The 16978-nt window shown below is 47.0% G+C and overlaps 1 protein-coding gene across 4 annotated transcripts; it reads left to right on the forward strand.

The window, feature by feature from the left end:
• The first annotated feature begins 213 nt into the window (after window positions 1–213).
• TPST1 (tyrosylprotein sulfotransferase 1) lies at window positions 214–13545 on the forward strand. Of its 4 annotated transcripts, none has more exons than XM_081843828.1 (7): window positions 214–367; window positions 4228–5153; window positions 9021–9219; window positions 10188–10238; window positions 10600–10671; window positions 11695–11743; window positions 12936–13545. In XM_081843828.1, exons 2-5 carry the CDS (start codon window positions 4309–4311, stop codon window positions 10642–10644), a joined length of 1140 nt encoding a protein of 379 aa, XP_081699954.1. In that variant the 5' UTR covers window positions 214–367; window positions 4228–4308; the 3' UTR covers window positions 10645–10671; window positions 11695–11743; window positions 12936–13545. The 4 variants fall into 4 exon arrangements, with proteins under 4 accessions (XP_081699954.1, XP_081699953.1, XP_081699955.1 ...); XM_081843827.1 differs by having other exon boundaries at window positions 10600–10663; XM_081843829.1 differs by lacking the exon at window positions 10600–10671.
• Window positions 13546–16978: the final 3433 nt, after the last annotated feature.

Here is a 16978-nt window from a genome sequence, read left to right on the forward strand (position 1 = left end):
TAGGGTTACGATGCCCATATTTCACGTTAGGCCCATCCTTCCAGCTGCGCTTCTCCCCCCCCCTCGCCGCCAGCTGTGCGCTCTGATCCAGCTGCCTGTCCAGATGACCCACGTGGGTGGTGATGGGGGAAGCCCAGGCTGGAAGGAATCTGGGGGTGGGGTGGAGCCAGAGGAAAGCCCCGCCCTCCTGCCCATCACCCCCTCGCGCCACCAATGGGGCGCGGCGACACAACGGCCAATCCTGGGAGGGCTTGTGATTTCCATGGCAGCGCCGCAGCGGACGGAGCGGACTAGAAGCCTGGCGACGCTTGGAGGCACAGCGGGAGCGGCGGGGACAGGATGGGATCGGCGAGGAGACCCCCGACAGGTAAAGTGGGAGCCCCCACCCCTTGCATCGCGGCGGCTTTCCTGTGTGGTGCACGCGGCTGATCCCTGAACTCCTGGGGGCGGGTAATCAGGAGCTCGGATCCCATTTAACCGACCGCAGAGCCGAGAAGACGACATCCTCTCTGCCTGCGTGGGTGCTGGCTTGATGCTTCTTACTATTTCTTTCTCGTGCTTTCTATAAACTCTGCGTTGCTGCTTTTTCAGAAAACGGGGATCGGGGGAGAGCGTCTCTGAGCATGCACAGATTCCACCAAGCCTGTTTCTTCGTATGTAGGCTTGTTCCCTAACAAAGGGTGCCTCCCACGTGCTCAGAGGTGCTTTGCCCTTCCACTGATTTTTTTCCCTTTTTGTTGAAATAGAAAGTTTCTGATCACGCACAGAATTCCCCCACCTGCTTTATTTTAATCTGCTTTTACGCAGAAGACTGAAGCAGTATGTGTGTCGGAACTGTACTCTGCATATGCTCGGAGGCGTTTTTAAAAATGCTCTTTTAAAGATACCAACCTCTTGAGAAGAGCAGCCAGCCAGCGTTGCCACCGAGGATTTTGAATGACTCAGTTGCCAGCTAAATAATTCATATTTGTGTTTCATTAATTGAGCAGAAAGTTTGTTAAGCCAGAAAAACCAGATATTTGTGTGTCTTTGATCTTCTGGATGGTTTCTATTAGAGGTGTTTGTTTAAGATGTAGATAGAAAAACTTTCTGGTCATGTACAATAACTCCATACCCTGTGTTTTTTCCCCAAAAAACTGAGTATAGTGGTCTGTACATGTTCAGAGAAACTGTTCTTTGCTGTATTTTGAATCTGCTTTGTGTTGGAAATGAAGGGTGTTTTATACCTGCTGGGATATACTGTGTCTTTATATTGATTGTAAATTGATTCTGACATATATGGGGATCTCTGAGCAGGGCATTTTAAATTTAAAAAGATTGAGAAGGGGCCTCTGAACATGGTTAGAATGCCCCTTTGAAGAGAATCCTAACACAGCTTTCAGGAGATCTCATCCACTTACTTGCAAGAGGGCATCTGTCCCAAATAATCTTTCTTACTATGCCTCATAGCACCCTGCAGCAGGTGGGTTGCATAAAAGATTAAGAGTCTGTAGACACAAACTTAAATGTCACAGGAGATGATCCGGCTAATTTCCTGTCCATGCTCGCCCCAGGTGAGCTGTTCAGTCAGTCGGCAGCAGCCCACCCAAATTGGTTCATCCCAAGAGAGTTCAGTTCATTTACTCTTTATTCATTTCACAAGAGTTCCTGCTGCAAATCAATTTAGTCCCCCCCATCATCTCGAGTTAGTCATCTATGATTAATTTATTTCCCGACGTTAATATTCTGCCCGTGAACCCAGATCACCTCCTAATTCAATTTCCTCTGGGTTCGTTACCCACCCAGAAACACTTGAGGTATTTAGGGGGGGGGTGTGGGGGGGGAAGAAATGTGCAGTGGCTTTCCTGCTAGAAACACTCCAGTGTCCCTTGAATATGTGAGTAGAGGACAAATTTATGGAGGATTCATAGCTATTGTGTGTCTCCACAGTCAGAGACAGGAACATTTCTGAATACCAGTTGCTGGAAACCGCAGGAGGGGAGAGGGCTCTGGTGCTCAAATCCTGCTTACAGGTTTCCCACAGGCATAGTTGGCTACTGTAAGACAGAATGCTGACTAGATGGACCATTTAACCTGATCCAGCAAGCTTCTCTTGTGTTTCCTTTCTTTCCACTAGTCCTCTTTGCTGCTGGATCCAAACTATATCTAGTCCTCCTTCCCATCTCCTGCAATGACCCACCAGATTGTTTGGGGAGGCCTACAAGCGGGTGTGAATGGAACAGCTCTTGCCTGTAATTCCCCCATAGTAACAGCATTCGGAGGTAGACTGCCTCTGAATGTGGAGCTTGCTTTCCTGTCATAGCTGCTGATAGCCTTTTCTGTCTCCATATGCTGATGCAGGTTCCCTTTTATAAGTCTTTGCAGCCACAAACAATAGTGGCTTGCTTTAAATAAAAAGATGGTTTTTTTCATAAATGGACGCTGTGCATTGTTCCACACATAGTATCCTAATTGTCAAGTTGGAAAGGGACCTTAAGGGTCATTTAGTCCAATCCCCTGCAATGCAGGAATCTTAGGTAGAGAATCCATGACAGATGACCACCCAACCTCTGCTTGAAAACCTCCCGTGAAAGGGAGTCTGCTTCCTTCAGAGGTAGTCCTCTAGGATATCCGATCCTCTCCCATGAATTTATTTGAGCTGCGTTTAGTTAATGGAGCCTCCATGTGCAGAGATCGTGTACCTCTGCATACAGTGCACTTGGGGACAAAGAGACACCTGCCTTGCCACCGCTGGGAGCAACATGGTGACGGGCCTTTGGCCTCACCCAGCAAAAGCAGCTGTCAAAGCAAGATGGAATTAATTTGTCCAAATAGTCAGAACCTCAGCTGTTGGAGGCATCCATCCCTCGAGGGGCGGCTTGGCAGTGCTTTTGGCTGCCTCTGCTTCTTAGACGGGCAGGTCCAAACCTGTGTTTCCTCTCCACCTGCTGCTGTTGTGGAAATGAGTTATGGTAGTTCAGCATCAAACAGCTGCTGGAGCAAGCTGGGGGTGGGGACAGGTGAGAGGGTAGAAGAGGCATAAAGTGAGGGGCTTGGTCAGGTGTGGAAGAAGCGTAAAGAGGGGGAGGTGGGGATGACGAACAGCAGAGCAAGTGGGGGAGGCAGACCCTAATATAGTGGTACCTTGGGTTAAGTACTTAATTCGTTCTGGAGGTCCGTTCTTAACGTGAAACTGTTCTTAACCTGAAGCACCACTTTAGCTGATGGGGCTTCCTGCCGCCGCCGCACGCTTTCTGTTCTCATCCTGAAGCAAAGTTCTTAACCCGAGGTACTATTTCTGGGTTAGCGGAATCTGTGACCTGAAGCGTATGTAACCTGAAGCGTATGTAACCTGAGGTACCACTGTCTATATATTATTATATGGCAACAGGGACTTAAAACAGTATCGGGGCACCCTGCAATGGGTTGCGCTGGTGACGTCAGCCCTTCATCTTAATTCCCCAGAGGCATCCGTACATATAAATGAACATCTTCAAATCTTAGGCTAATTTGTCTCATGGGCCTATGGCCCCAAGATGTTGGAAGTGCCAAGGAGCACCCTAGTTTCAGCGTTAGAAACTCAGATCAATAATCTAATCGCCAAATGGCACCTTAAACCTTGGTTGCAGTTGCCACAACAGAATGTCTAGGTGCTGTTTTTTCTCCATTGATCTTTGTTGTTCATTTCATTTCTATACCGCTTTATATTTTAAAGAATAAATTTCAAAGCAATTTACAACACATTAAAACAATGCAGAATAAAACAAATTCAAGTATCACCGAAAATATTTCAGATCCTTCTGTAAGTGACATTTTGCTTACCCCGGTCGCCAAACTGGCACCCAGAGATCTCCCATGTGGTCACAATTGGACCTGTGCCAGATGCAAAATGTGCCTTGTTAATTTTGAACACTGCCGTGCTCCTCCTGGAGCAAACGGTACCGTAACCTGGGTGCGGCTGTTTCTGAGAAGTGTGTCATTTTGACCATGAGAAGAGGCTGCTAGATCACTGGCCAGTGGCCCATCTAGTCCAGCATCCTGTTCTCACAGTGGCCAGCCAGATGCCCTTAATGGGAAGCCTGCAAGTGAGAACCGAGCACAAGAACACTGGCACAGACAAGCCTTCTTGCCTCTGACCACGGAGGCAGAACACAGCCTTTGATAGTCCTCCATGAATATGTGTTGTTACGGGCTGGAGGAGGTTGTATGTAGATTGTCCTGACCGCAATTTCTTTCTTTCGCTTTCAGATTTAGCTTCTTCATGGCCTGAATCGTTGACGTGGCCCAAGCTATCTGTTTCAGTTGTGTGAGGCACCGTTCTGCAGGAAGATGGTTGGCAAACTCAAGCAGAACCTGCTGCTGGCGTGCCTGGTGGTCAGCTCAGTGACGGTCTTCTTCCTGGGCCAGCACGCCATGGAGTGCCACCACCAGATGGAGGAGCGCAGGCAGATAGTCCGCCCGGAGCCAGTCAGGGCCACTTTGAGAGCTGGTTTGGGTTCGCCAGAGAACGCCACCTTGGCCTACCACAAAGACATGCCCTTGATCTTCATCGGAGGGGTCCCTCGAAGTGGCACCACCTTGATGCGGGCGATGCTGGACGCTCACCCGGACATCCGTTGCGGGGAAGAGACGCGGGTGATCCCCCGCATCCTGGCCGTCAAGCAGATGTGGGCTCGGTCGAGCAAGGAGAAGATCCGGCTCGATGAGGCCGGCGTCACGGACGAGGTCTTGGATTCGGCTATGAGGGCCTTCTTGCTGGAGATCATTGTGAAGCATGGGGAGCCAGCCCCCTACCTGTGCAATAAGGACCCCTTTGCCCTCAAGTCCCTGGCGTACCTCGCCCGGATCTTCCCCAACGCCAAGTTCGTCTTGATGGTGCGGGACGGCCGGGCCTCCGTCCACTCCATGATCTCCAGGAAGGTCACCATCGCTGGCTTTGACCTCAGCAGCTACAGGGACTGCTTGACCAAGTGGAATCGGGCCATAGAGACCATGTATAACCAGTGCTTGGAGGCTGGCTTGGACCGTTGCATGATGGTCCATTACGAGCAGCTTGTCTTGCACCCCGAGAGGTGGCTACAAACGCTCCTCAAGTTCCTCCACATCCCGTGGGACCCTGCCGTTTTGCACCACGAAGAAATGATTGGGAAAGCCGGGGGCGTCTCCCTCTCAAAGTGAGTCGGTTCCTCCCTGGGGTGGGGCATCCCTTGAGGGTTTTCCAGAAAATCTTTGTAGGGAGAAAATTATCTTAAGGTGGTGTAGGGGTCCTTTTGGAGCCACTTTTTCTTGGAGGGAATCTTCTGTGGGGCACATAGGGGTGGCAAATTTTTTGCATCTGGTGACCAATGCTGGTTTCAGATAGTACATGGGTAGATGAGTCTAAATAGCTCTGGACACAAATATTCATGGCCCCCTAGCGGTTATGGTGGCTCATTTACCAGATGTAATGTGTTTAGCATTAACTCTGGAAGTGTATAGTTTGGTCAGAATCAAGTATGCATTTTTAGAGTTCTTCAAAAACATGCATACTTCGTGCCTGACTGACCATCCACTGTATTGTGTGTATCGTAGCTATAAAGTCTGCACACCAGGGTGAATCGTTATTGCTAACACTCCTGAAATACTTGCAACCCTACACAGACTATGAATCCCACCAAGCTAGTTCTAACACAGATGCATCCATTTCCCTCATAAACCACTATTAAACTAAACTCTTTCCTAGCACTAACAGAACATAAGATGTATTGAGACTGCGCTCCTTTCGCACAACATCTAATGCATGTGCTCCATTCACACAGCCCTAAAATCTGCCCCTGCTGGGGATAGTTTTAGGGGGCAGGGGGGTGCATTCAGCTATTGGGCCTGAACTTCCCCACGCCGCTGCTGCAGATAGTTTGGTTCTACAATATACAATATCTTTATTGTCATTTTCCCATACAGAACAATGAAATTGAAAATATTAGCATTTTAATTTTGCTTACCTTTCGTAAGTAAGTATTCCATTTTACGTTCTGTATAAATCTCCACCCCCGCCCTGCTTTACTTCGGTCATATTTGATTAGGAAAAAGAAACTTAAAATGTGGTTTCCGTAGTAGTCTGAAAGGGCAGGGGAAAGACTTTTGAGATGGGCTTGTCTGAAAGGCGTTTTGAGGTTGGTTCTGGCGTTGAGCACAAATCCCCATGCTCGGTGTATGCTCAGAGGCACCCCGAACCCTAATGCTGTTCACATGTGTGCCTGGCTGAGTTAATGATATTATATTTGGTTCTGAGTGGTGGGCACTGGGGTTCCAGTAAAGGCTGAAGGAGGAGGTCCCGTGGGCTGGAAATCTGCCCTCCCCTGATGATTGTGATTGGCACTCTTGAGACACCCCCCCTAGCAGTGAGGACTTCCAGGCCAAGGTTTGGAACTTCTTTTGGCTTGGGATGCTTCACCACGAAGCTGTCTTTGATACTTCTCTGTCTGCAGCCCTTGTAGGCTGCTAAATCCCACCTTTGAAGAGGTGGAAGGGTCCTCTTTTTGTAGGTTTCCAGCCTGTTTTGGAGCCATGCATGAACAGCACAGTTGGCTCAGTGGCACAGCATCTCCTTTGCATATGGACAGGGCATTCTCATTCTCCTGCCCTTCCACCTGCATATGACAAAAATAGATCTCTTTGGGTGCCTCTCATCTTAGCTGGGGGCTGGCAGGATTGGGAGGAAAATGCCATTTGAGGAACTTCTCTTGATCAGCCTTGCAGAGACGCAGATCTCAATCAAGTGGCTTGAGGCGGTACTTAAAAGCAGTTTCCATGGGCTAATCAAGCTCATTAAGACACTTTGCAAAATATACGTGTGTGTCTTTTGGGGTAGAAGAACAGGGGAAGAGTTAAAAGAGGGGAAAGGGAGCCCAGTTCATTCCTCCCTTCTCTCTCTAATGATTCCATCCATCTCCCATTACGAAACAATATTTACTTTGAGCTCAGTGGCCTTTGCTGGCGTGTTCCAGCCTGAGCTGTTTTCTGGCCTCTGGATAACCAGGCCTTCTTGCATTTGTCGCTCTGGGCGACTCCGCAGCCCTCTAGCAATTTCCGGGCGTGTTTTTCCTATCTCCCGCGAGCTTGCTTCGAAAGCCGGCGCAAGGGCGTCCAAAAGGAGGCTTTTTGCAGGGAAGGGGTTGGCACCAGCGCAGATCAGCACGGGACTCTCTGTGGCTTGGGGGCATCGCCAGCGTGGCTGCTGGCAGGCAGTCTTGCCATAGCTGAGTGCTGAAAAATTCTGGCATTTGCCCTCTCCTTGATGGAAAACATCTGTGTCTGCAGCAGCCTCTGAAAGGGGGGGGGGAGGTGTCATTTTCCCCGGAGAGGATCTGGGCCAAGTTTCCTTTTCATTACTGTAAACAAAACCCACAAATCTGCAAGAAGGATGTGCGACGTTTGTGTGTGTGTGTGTGTGTGTGTGTGTTGGTTTCTACACTTGCTTATCTTCTCTTAGGATGTGGCGATGGGGGGGTGTGGTGTCTGGATTTCAGTCTGTTCATCTATTATTATAAGAACAACTCTTGCTTCCTACATCAGACTGACCAGATGCTACCAGGAAACCCACTAGCCAGAGTCATCCCCTGCTCTCGCTCATTCTAGGATGCAGATGGAGAGAGACTCTGCTCCCATCCTCCTTTTTTGAGTTTTGCATTTGTCCCCCCCCCCCCCCCAGCCTGGGCTGCTGTGAAAGTGTAGCACCATACTGACAATCCATTAAGGGAGCTCTGTGTCCAAGAGCATCAGAATGCCTGGGATTCTATTTTAATCTGCTGTGAAATCCAAGGATTGGCAGTTCAGGGCAGAGTTTCTGTCTGGAGCAGTGCTTTACCTTGGCAGATGCAATTTCCCAAAGCTGACGTTGGCTGGGTAGTGAGAGGGAGAGAAGGGCCATAGCCCAGTGGTGTCTCTAGGCAGGGCTGGGAGGGAACCCTGTCTAAACCCTGGAGAACCATGCTGCCTGTCTATGTGGACACGACTGAGCTGGTTGGGTCCAATAAGGCAGTTTCCTGTGTTTGGAAAGGAAGGCAACTCCAACCCCCTCCAAATTCTCCTGCTCCTAGCTGTGCTCTCCCTCTTTGCTGGGCTTATCTCTGGCCTCTTGAGTCATCCATAGAAGAAATTGTGATGTGTGAGCCTTCCCCTGCCCTGGAAAAGTGTGTGTGGTTTAAATTAATTCATGGGTTAAAAAGCTGTGATAAGTGGCTGCTAGCCATGATGTCTATGTTCTGCCTTCGCTGTCAGAGGCTTCTGAATGTCAGCTGCTGGAAACTGCAGGAGGAGAAAGGGCTCTTGTGCTCAGGTCATGCCCCTTTGAGGCACCTGGTTGGCCACTGTGAGAACAGGGTGTGGACCAGATGGGCCTGATCCAGCAGGCTCTTCTTATGCACCTTTGGGAAAGCTTCCAAGCCACTATATTCTCCAGAATATACAGAGCAAATCTATGGGCTCTGGGTGGCTGTAGTTTTTTTGTAGATGTCTTGATGTATTTTTTTTTCCAGCAGGCTTCTCTTAAGTGTGCAAATAAAATCCAGTGTTTTGATCAATAGTGGTCACAGCCACTTTCAGGTTGGGTTTTTTCAGGTTGCGGACCACTGGAACGGGTTACTTCTGGGTTTCAGCGGTTGCACATACGCAGAAGCGCCGAATCGCAACCCGCGCGTGCGCACACACGCGAACACGGGTTGTGAACATGCATCCCGCACAGATCACGTTCGCAACCCGAGTGTCCACTGTACCTGGAAATACATGTATTGCATGTATATCCCACCTTTTCTTCCAAGGAGCACAGGGTGGTGTACAGGTGTTCTCCCTCTCATTTAACCCTCACAACACCCCTGTGAGGTAGGTTAGGCTGAGAGGCAGTGAGTGGCCCAAGGTCACCCAGTTGAGCACCGTGGCCAAATTTGGGAGGTGGGGGTGGGGTTGAACCCTGGTCTCCTGGCTCCTAGTGCAACACACTAACCGCAGCACCATAGTGACTTGAAATGTGATCATTTTTTATTAAAAGATCCTTTCTTTTGCAGAGTTGAAAGATCTACCGACCAAGTAATCAAGCCAGTGAACGTGGAAGCTTTGTCAAAATGGGTGGGGAAGATCCCTGATGACGTCCTTCATGACATGCCTGTGATTGCCCCGATGCTGGCGAAACTTGGCTATGACCCCTACGCCAACCCCCCTAACTACGGGAAGCCGGATCAGAAAGTTTTGGAAAACACTAGAAGGGTAACAGACAAGGCTTATTGTTACTATAATATTGTTATTTACCTAGAATGATACACTGCGCTGTTGGCAAAACTGAAGCATTTGCCCCAAGGAGCATACAGTTAGCATTTGACGTATCTTCATGGTGTTCCACACTCCCCTCCCCTCTCAAAAAAAGAGAAAGTGCTTCTGTCAATTTTTATGGTCTTTTCCTTAAATTCATTAAAGCTTTTCAAGTGGCTTTAAACAGGCTTGTTCTTTCTGTTCCTGGATATTTTTTTAGCTTGATGCTTTGTTTCGCTGCTGATATTCGTTATCTGAGTTGAGCATCTTTGTAATAGTTTTTGTTCCTTTGTTAAGTTGCCACATTCATCCTGTCTGAAAGGTACCTGAGAGAAACACATATATTATTTCATTTCCCAAGGAGCTTACAGCAGCCTCTATTTTAGCTCCATAAAAACCCAGTAAAGTAAATATGGTGAGAGGTAGTGACTGGGCCAGAGGGACATGGGTAGTGTGTTAAACCACAGAGACTAGGACTTGCTGATCAGAAGGTTGGTGGTTCAAATCCCCGCAATGGGGTGAGCTCCCATTGCTCAGTCCCTGCTCCTGCCCACCTAGCAGTTCAAAAGCATGTCAAAGTTCAAGTAGATAAATAGGTACCACTCTGGCAGGAAGGTAAACGGCGTTTCTGTGTGCTGCTCTGGTTCACCAGAAGAGGCTTAGTCATGCTGGCCAAATGACCCGGAAGCTGTACGCCAGCTCCCTTGGCCAATAAAGCGAGATGAGCACCGCAACCCCAGAGTCATCCGCAACTGGACCTAACGTTCAGGGGCCCCTTTCCTAGTGACTGGGCCAAGGTCACTCAGTGAACTCCATGGCTTGTGGGGGGCTATGAACTCGGATCTAACCATATCACTGCACCGGTTCTTAATTAAATCAAAACTTGTGTTTAAAAAGGTTTAAAAGCGCGCTTGTTTTCTTTGAAGGTCTACAAAGGAGAATTTCAACTTCCTGACTTTCTCAAAGGAGTGCCACAGGTAAGGTGCCTTGGAAGCATTCGTCTTGCCTGTTGCACCATAAATATTTTTGGCCCTGTCCATCATCTCCTTTGGAGGAGCTTTCTTCATCTTAATTGAGTTTGAGCTAATGGAGAATTTAAAAATACATGACACATGGGGGGGGGGGGAAGCAACAGGAGGGCAGAGGAAAAAGCAAGCTCGGGTACAAATTCTTTTAAAAGTTTTACAGTTCAGATTACCAACCTGCCTTCGGAAATATAACACACAATACTATTCTCCTGTGAAATGAACTCCTTTTTTAAAAACCACTTGGTCAAACTCGAGGCGAGAGCTTTCGTTCCATCCTTAAATGAGCCGTGGCCCTTTCTTCTCATTGCAGCTGCGGAAGACTGTAGAAAGGAAGCCCCAGGCCAAGATAAAATGATTGAGGAGCTGATGTGAAAGTATAGTAGTGTGTGGTGTCTGTCTTGTGTTTTCCCAAACACGGACCCCCCGCCCCCCCCCCATTTTTGGCTGCAGGCACTGGAATTGCTCTCACCCAGCTCCTTTCATTCATGTGCATGTATGTGTGTGTCTCTGTGTTTCACCTGCTTGGTGCACACAGGGAGGTAGTTCCTTTGGTCTCTGCTGTCCTCTCTGGGCCTCCCTGCCTTGGCTGGCTGTTTCTAACCTGAAGCTGTAGAGGATCTGCCCCTGTTTGGCTTCATATGCAGCCTTGGCTCTGCTCCGCTCCAGACTTTGCGTGCTCATCTCCCCCATAAAATAAAGTGTTGCAGAAGCTGTGTATTTTCATTAGAATTGGCATCTAAGTAAAGTCTCTTTCTCTTTCTTTTTTTAGTTCATCTGTCCCCCTATATTCTCACTCAACAAATCCTGTCTCTTATGGAGCCTAAAATAATAATTATTTATGGCAGCCTTTGGCAAATGGGGGCACTTCAGATGTTGTTGTTGGACTACAACTCCCATCAGCCCCCAGACAGGCACTGTGGCAAAACAGTATGCTGGTCTAGACAGAACTGGCAGAGCCCTTTGTATGCTCTTATTAACAGACCTTTTTTGTTCCAGTCTGCTTTTAAGTAAGATGGTTCATAAGGAGCTCTTGCACTGATTGTTCCCCAGCACCTGCTCTTCTGGGGTAGACTGTCTCTGCGGTGGGATGTTCCATTTAGTCACCTAAACCCCAAACCACCAATAGACCACTTCCCCCTTTCCCCCCCCTCATTTCCATGTATTTCTATTGTCCTGCTATTTACATTGCTGGCCATCACTAAACTTTGCGGCAGTGAGTTTCATAAACTCATTCTGCGTGAAAAGCATAATTGAATTGTTACCAGTCAGTTTTATGGGGTGACAACCCCCTCACTGGTATTTGCCTTTTTCCTTTTCCTGTTTACTAACAAGCATAATTGATTTTAATGGACAGCTGGTATTTACTTGTGAAATTAATGTGCCTTCCATCTCTCTCTCTCTCTAGGCTGATGTGCTGAAATAGAAGTCCTGGTGGAGTTAATTGTGCTTAATTGGTAATAAAAGGCAACATCCTGTCTTTCAACCTTTGTTTGTTAACACACAGTATATGGCTGGGGCGGGGGAAGGTTTATTCTTGCTTTCTGCTTTGAGCCCACCTTCATTGGGCTGTGTTCTCCACAAGCACTCTTGAGATGAGCATGGTAATAAGTGTAAATGTCTGGTGCATTGTCTCCAGCGAGGGTGAAAACCTTGCAAGTTGTGGTTGAATGTGATGGGCCCCTCTTGGGAGGAAAGCCGCCTGCTGATCACCATACTCTGAGTAGACCCATTGAAATCCACACTATGCAATTAAAGCACTCTCGTGCCATTTAATGCAATTAAAGCACTATAAACTCATGGCTTTCCACAAAGTATCCTGGGATCTACGGTTCCCAGAGTTCCCTTGGAAGAGGAATTGATTGTTAAACCACTCTAGAAACTATATGCAGCATTTAGCATTAGCTGAAAAAAGTAACTCATAGATTATGTGATGCCAAAGGCTCGGAGGACCTTGAAAAATTTTGTTCTGCTTAATGGGATTTTAACAAATACAGACACTCTGAACTCCCTCTCCACAGTACAACTTAAAATTCGGCTTTCCTAACAGTCTTAAGTACTCTACCATCCCAATATTAAGACTTTTATGGATATACTGTGCTGCTTTTGTAGATTTTTGATATATTGATTTTAATTTGTTGTTGTTGTTGTTTAGTCGTTTAGTCGTGTCTGACTCTTCGTGACCCCATGGACCAGAGCACGCCAGACACTTCTGATTTTAATTTAGATATATACAAAAAGAATTAGTAGGTTCTGGCTGTCATTGACTCTGGCGCCACCTACTGTTTGGCTCCCTGCCGTCCACCCTACCAGCCACAATAGGCAGCTGCATCAGTCACTGAGCAGAGGTGCTTGTTCCACGTGTTTGCATGCTGAGCTCCTGTCAATAGCCCAGAGTTGTGTTAACATATGGAGCTGCCATACACTGAGTCAGGCCATTGGACAATCTAGCCTTGGTATTATCTACACGGACTGGCAGCGTTTCACCAGGGTTTCTGGCAGGAGTCCTTCTCCCTGCCTTACTTACCAAGGATTGGAACCTGGGACCTTCTGCATGCAAAAAGGAATGAGTCACTGCCCCAAAGCTGCTGCAGGTAGCCCACCCTTGAGTTGCACTTGCTGAAATCTTTTTTCCCCTCTTTTGACCAGGGACGTCAGCTGCCTTTTTGAGGAAACCATTGGGGTGGAATCGTCAAGAACCTGCTGAGCTGTTCTGTTTGTTCAGAATTTTTTCTTTTCATCCTGTGGTTTTTGTTTTGCTTTTTAAAAAGGGGGTATATTTGTGGGAGGGGAAGGGGGTTGTGCACACATGTTAACCCTCTGTGTCTTAGTCCTTGTGCCATTGACTCCATAGCGGCCCCTCTGAAATGCTGGAGCTATTTTGAGTGAGTGATTCCAGGATCACTACACCAAAGAGGGTGCACTGCAGCTGGAGATATCTTCTGTGCAAACCTCTTCAGAACGAGTGGACAGTGAGCAAAAGTGCTTTGCTGTGCACACATGCCATTTGATATCCACCGTGCTTGTGCAGGAGACGTTCTTTATGAATTCATCCCATGGCCAAATTCTTAAGACTCGTTGCTGGAAATCCAGGACTGTCTTTCTCCATTTACACAGCTCCTCTGAAAGCCATAGGAGCAGAGATTGTTTGGACTGAGCTTGGAGATGCCTAGGCTGCCTGCCTTTTCTCTCTTGTTCTTGCACCTTAGTTTTTACCAGAGCGGGTTTTTGTAAAAACAAAACACAGATTTGGAATGTCTATTATGTGATCTTTTTTGGGGGGAAAGGTGTTTCTCTGCTGGTTTTAAGATATTTACCTGTGGCCTGCAAGTGTGTGAGCAGCGGGCTGTGACCACACTGGTGAATGTTGGTTTATCTGCATGCCTACCCACTGAGCTGACAATAGGCGGTCGTTGCTTGACATGGACAATGTCAGTCAATTGTACAGAGTATCTGTGAGGCAATTATTCCCATGAATGTCATTAGGGGCAAAGATCATTCCACACCAGGAGTGCCACCACTAAGAATGCCCTGCTGTGGCTGCCACCTGCTTCACTTCTAAAGACATTGGCATATGGAGCAGGGCTTCCTGACACAGATCCTAAAGAATAGGTATGTTAAGATCATAAGAAGAGTCTGCTGGATCAGGCCAATGGCCCATCTAGTCCAACATCCTGGCCAACCAGATGCCCCAATGGGAAACCCGCAAGCAGGACTTGAACACAAGCCTGTGGCTTCCAGCAACTGGAATTCAGAAGCACCACTGCCTCTGACCATGGAGGCAGAGCATAGCCATTGATCACCCTCTCCCCATGAATTTGCCCAGTCCTCTTTTAAAGCCGTCTAGGTTGGTGGCCACCACTGCCTCCTTTGTGATGGGGTTCAGTAGATGCTGCATGACCCAGTGCTTTCTTTGATCAGTCCATAAATTTGCAAGGGAGCAGATGGTCCTTTGGATAACAACTGTGGCTTAGCATGCCACATCAAAACTTTAAAATGTTTTCTTTACCTTCAACTCTCAGGGACTGGTGTAGAGCGGACCAAGACTCCGTGGTGGCTGAGCATGGGGAATTGGGAATGGCAGCAAATACGATCTCACTGCTGAAAGCTGCCCATGCCAAATTCCCCCTCTGCCTCCCATGTTTACATTTCAGAATTGCTGAGCCCTTGGGCCTCAGTGGTACAGCATCTGCTTTGCACTCAGGAGGTCCTAGGTTCAATCCCCAATGGCAGCATAGAATCATAGAATCCAACTCCAGGTAGGGTTTGGAATCTCCTGAAAGCCCAGGGGAGCCACAGCCAGTCAGCGTAGATAGTGGTTGGACTCTGCTTGGTAGAAGGTCAGATTTCAGTCAGGGTGCAAAGCCCTGCTCACCTCTATAAGCAAAGTAGCCATTTTCCAGTTCAGCCCAAGCTCATCATTCGGGATTCTTATGAATATGGAATAAGGGTAATCCCACATTCACCACCTCTCAGATGCTATAAAAAATAATAAAAGTGCCTGTTTTCCTGTTTTTCAAATTGACATACTAGAAGGCTTAAGGTCAAGTCTATAAAGGGTGTCAAAACCCAGAACTATTGGAAGACAAAAAAATTATAAAATGCAATAGACAAGCTGAGACTCCTCTGCTGGAGGAAGGAGAAAAAGCTGTTTGGAAATCCTGAGTTGCAGCAACACCCAACATAACAGAAAACTGGCCAATATTTTCCTTAACATTTAAAGGCTTATAACTGGTAGACAAGCTTTTGCCAACCTGGTGCCCTCCAGTTATTTTGGACTACAATTCTTATCAGCCTCAGTTATAGTCCAGAACATGTGGAGGACATGAAACTGGTGATGGCTGTGCTAATCCATTTGTCAAAATACCACTTTTTGGCAATTCCTATTTAAAGTTTCGAAACCAGTTTCACTGAGGTATCGACAGACACCCAAGATTAGGAAAGTGTCCTCACAGGTCACACTTGTTCCTTATCATTCAGCTGTGAATTAAAAGGCCAGGAGAAGAGATCTCTCCCCAAATGCACAGAGTTTACAATTTGACTGATCTAAACATCTTTTCATCTTCTGGTCACTCTTCAGAGCAACCAAGAGACTGGACAGGGCAATATAAAACAGAGGTGCAATGCAAGACTTTTTCTCAGACACTGTAGCAACAACCCTGCCATGCCCTCTTCTGTTTGACAGTTCCACAGCTTGAGCTGTAGAGTACTCACAACTCCCATCTGGAATAAGGAGAGCTATAATTTTAGCTTGCAGTGGGTGTCAGGCCCATAAAAAAGAAGCTGGCAACCTTGTCCCTGCCTTTTTCTCCCTCCAATAATATTTAATGTACAGGTGGACGTTGTTTTAACATTGGTGGAAAACCTGTTTCAGCCAAAGATTTGCATTCTTGGTGTTTGGCACATTGAGAGCAAAAGCAGGCAAAGTAATGCATGCAACTTTTGCCTTACCTTAGTAGGTTATTTTCCGGCTAGAGAAAAGTCAGAGTTTGTTCTACAGCTACACCTCTTCAGGACAAGCAGGAGGCATCATTGCAGTGCAAGAAAACATTCCACCCAGGCAAAACCACCTAAAGGGTGTACAGCAGGGCTGGCAAGGGTGTGTGGCTCGATAAGGCAAAACTCGTTCTGGGGGAAATTGCTGAAACAAAAAGGCAGAGGATCTCTCACCCCATTTTTACACAACAATGAAAGGGCCAGTAACCCACTCATCAGCTGCACCTTTTAATGTCAGATAGGGAGAATGATCTTTCAAGAGCCATAAAATATGCTTCTCCTAAATAAGACGTTCATTGTTCGCAAAGCTGTCAGTCTTATACTAGGTTTTTCTGAATGTGTTGTGTGGTTATAAACCGCAGCAGGAGAGGGTGCTCTTGTGGTTGAATCCTGCTTTCAGGTTTCCCATTGAGGCACCTGCTTGGCCACAGTAAGAAGAGGATGCTGGACTAGATTGGCAGCTGGCCTAATTCAGGAGGCTGTTCTTAAATTCTTAACTGGCATATGCCTTGGTAATGCTGCTGCCATTTATAAATAACAGTTTTTTAAAAGCATTGTTGTATGACCCCACCCCCACCCCCAACGCCAATAATCATTATCTCCTTATCCAGGGAATGTGAATGAAACAAACCAGATTAATTTTGTGTGCGTGTTTAATTCTAGTTTTCTTTCATTTGTTGTTTTTCTTTCATTTTTTCGTTCTTGTGTGTTTTTGAAGTGTATGTTCTTGTTTAAATAAGTAAAAAAATGTTTTTTAAAAAATACTGCTGCCATTACCAGTATTTCAGGACCGCTGTATGTATTGTTTTTGTGCTATTGCAAAACTGACAAAGTTTCAGGAAGCATATGTAATTCTAGTCATGTGTATTTTTAAAAAAGTTTTGCTGATTTATTCGAGAGTCATTGGTAATTCTATTAAGTACACAGCTTAGGGAATTTTCTGATTAAGTGGCCTATAATTTGTTTTCAAAATAAAAAAACTGGTTTGTGTGGACTATGCCCATAAATGTGTCCTATAAATGAATATAATTCAGCAGGGGAAGATTTTCCCCATTTGCCGTGGGGAAGAGGATGAAGATTTGGTCGCTTCTCCATCATTATGGAAGGCTGAAGACAAAAGAGGCCTGCATCCTGTTGCCATGGAGACGGGATGAGTCAAGATGGTACCCGCTCAGACAGTAGGCCGAAAGAAGAAA

This window comes from Podarcis erhardii (assembly GCF_964252035.2).
Source record: "Podarcis erhardii genome assembly, chromosome: 16".
Taxonomy (NCBI): Eukaryota; Metazoa; Chordata; class Lepidosauria; order Squamata; family Lacertidae; genus Podarcis; species Podarcis erhardii.

Coding starts and splice junctions, on each gene's coding strand:
- TPST1 (XM_081843828.1), top strand. CDS start 4,309: ATGGTTGGCAAACTCAAGCAGAACCTGCTGCTGGCGTGCCTGGTGGTC. Junction 5,154..9,020: donor GGGGGCGTCTCCCTCTCAAA/GTGAGTCGGTTC, acceptor TTTCTTTTGCAG/AGTTGAAAGATCTACCGACC. Junction 10,239..10,599: donor TTCTCAAAGGAGTGCCACAG/GTAAGGTGCCTT, acceptor TTCTCATTGCAG/CTGCGGAAGACTGTAGAAAG.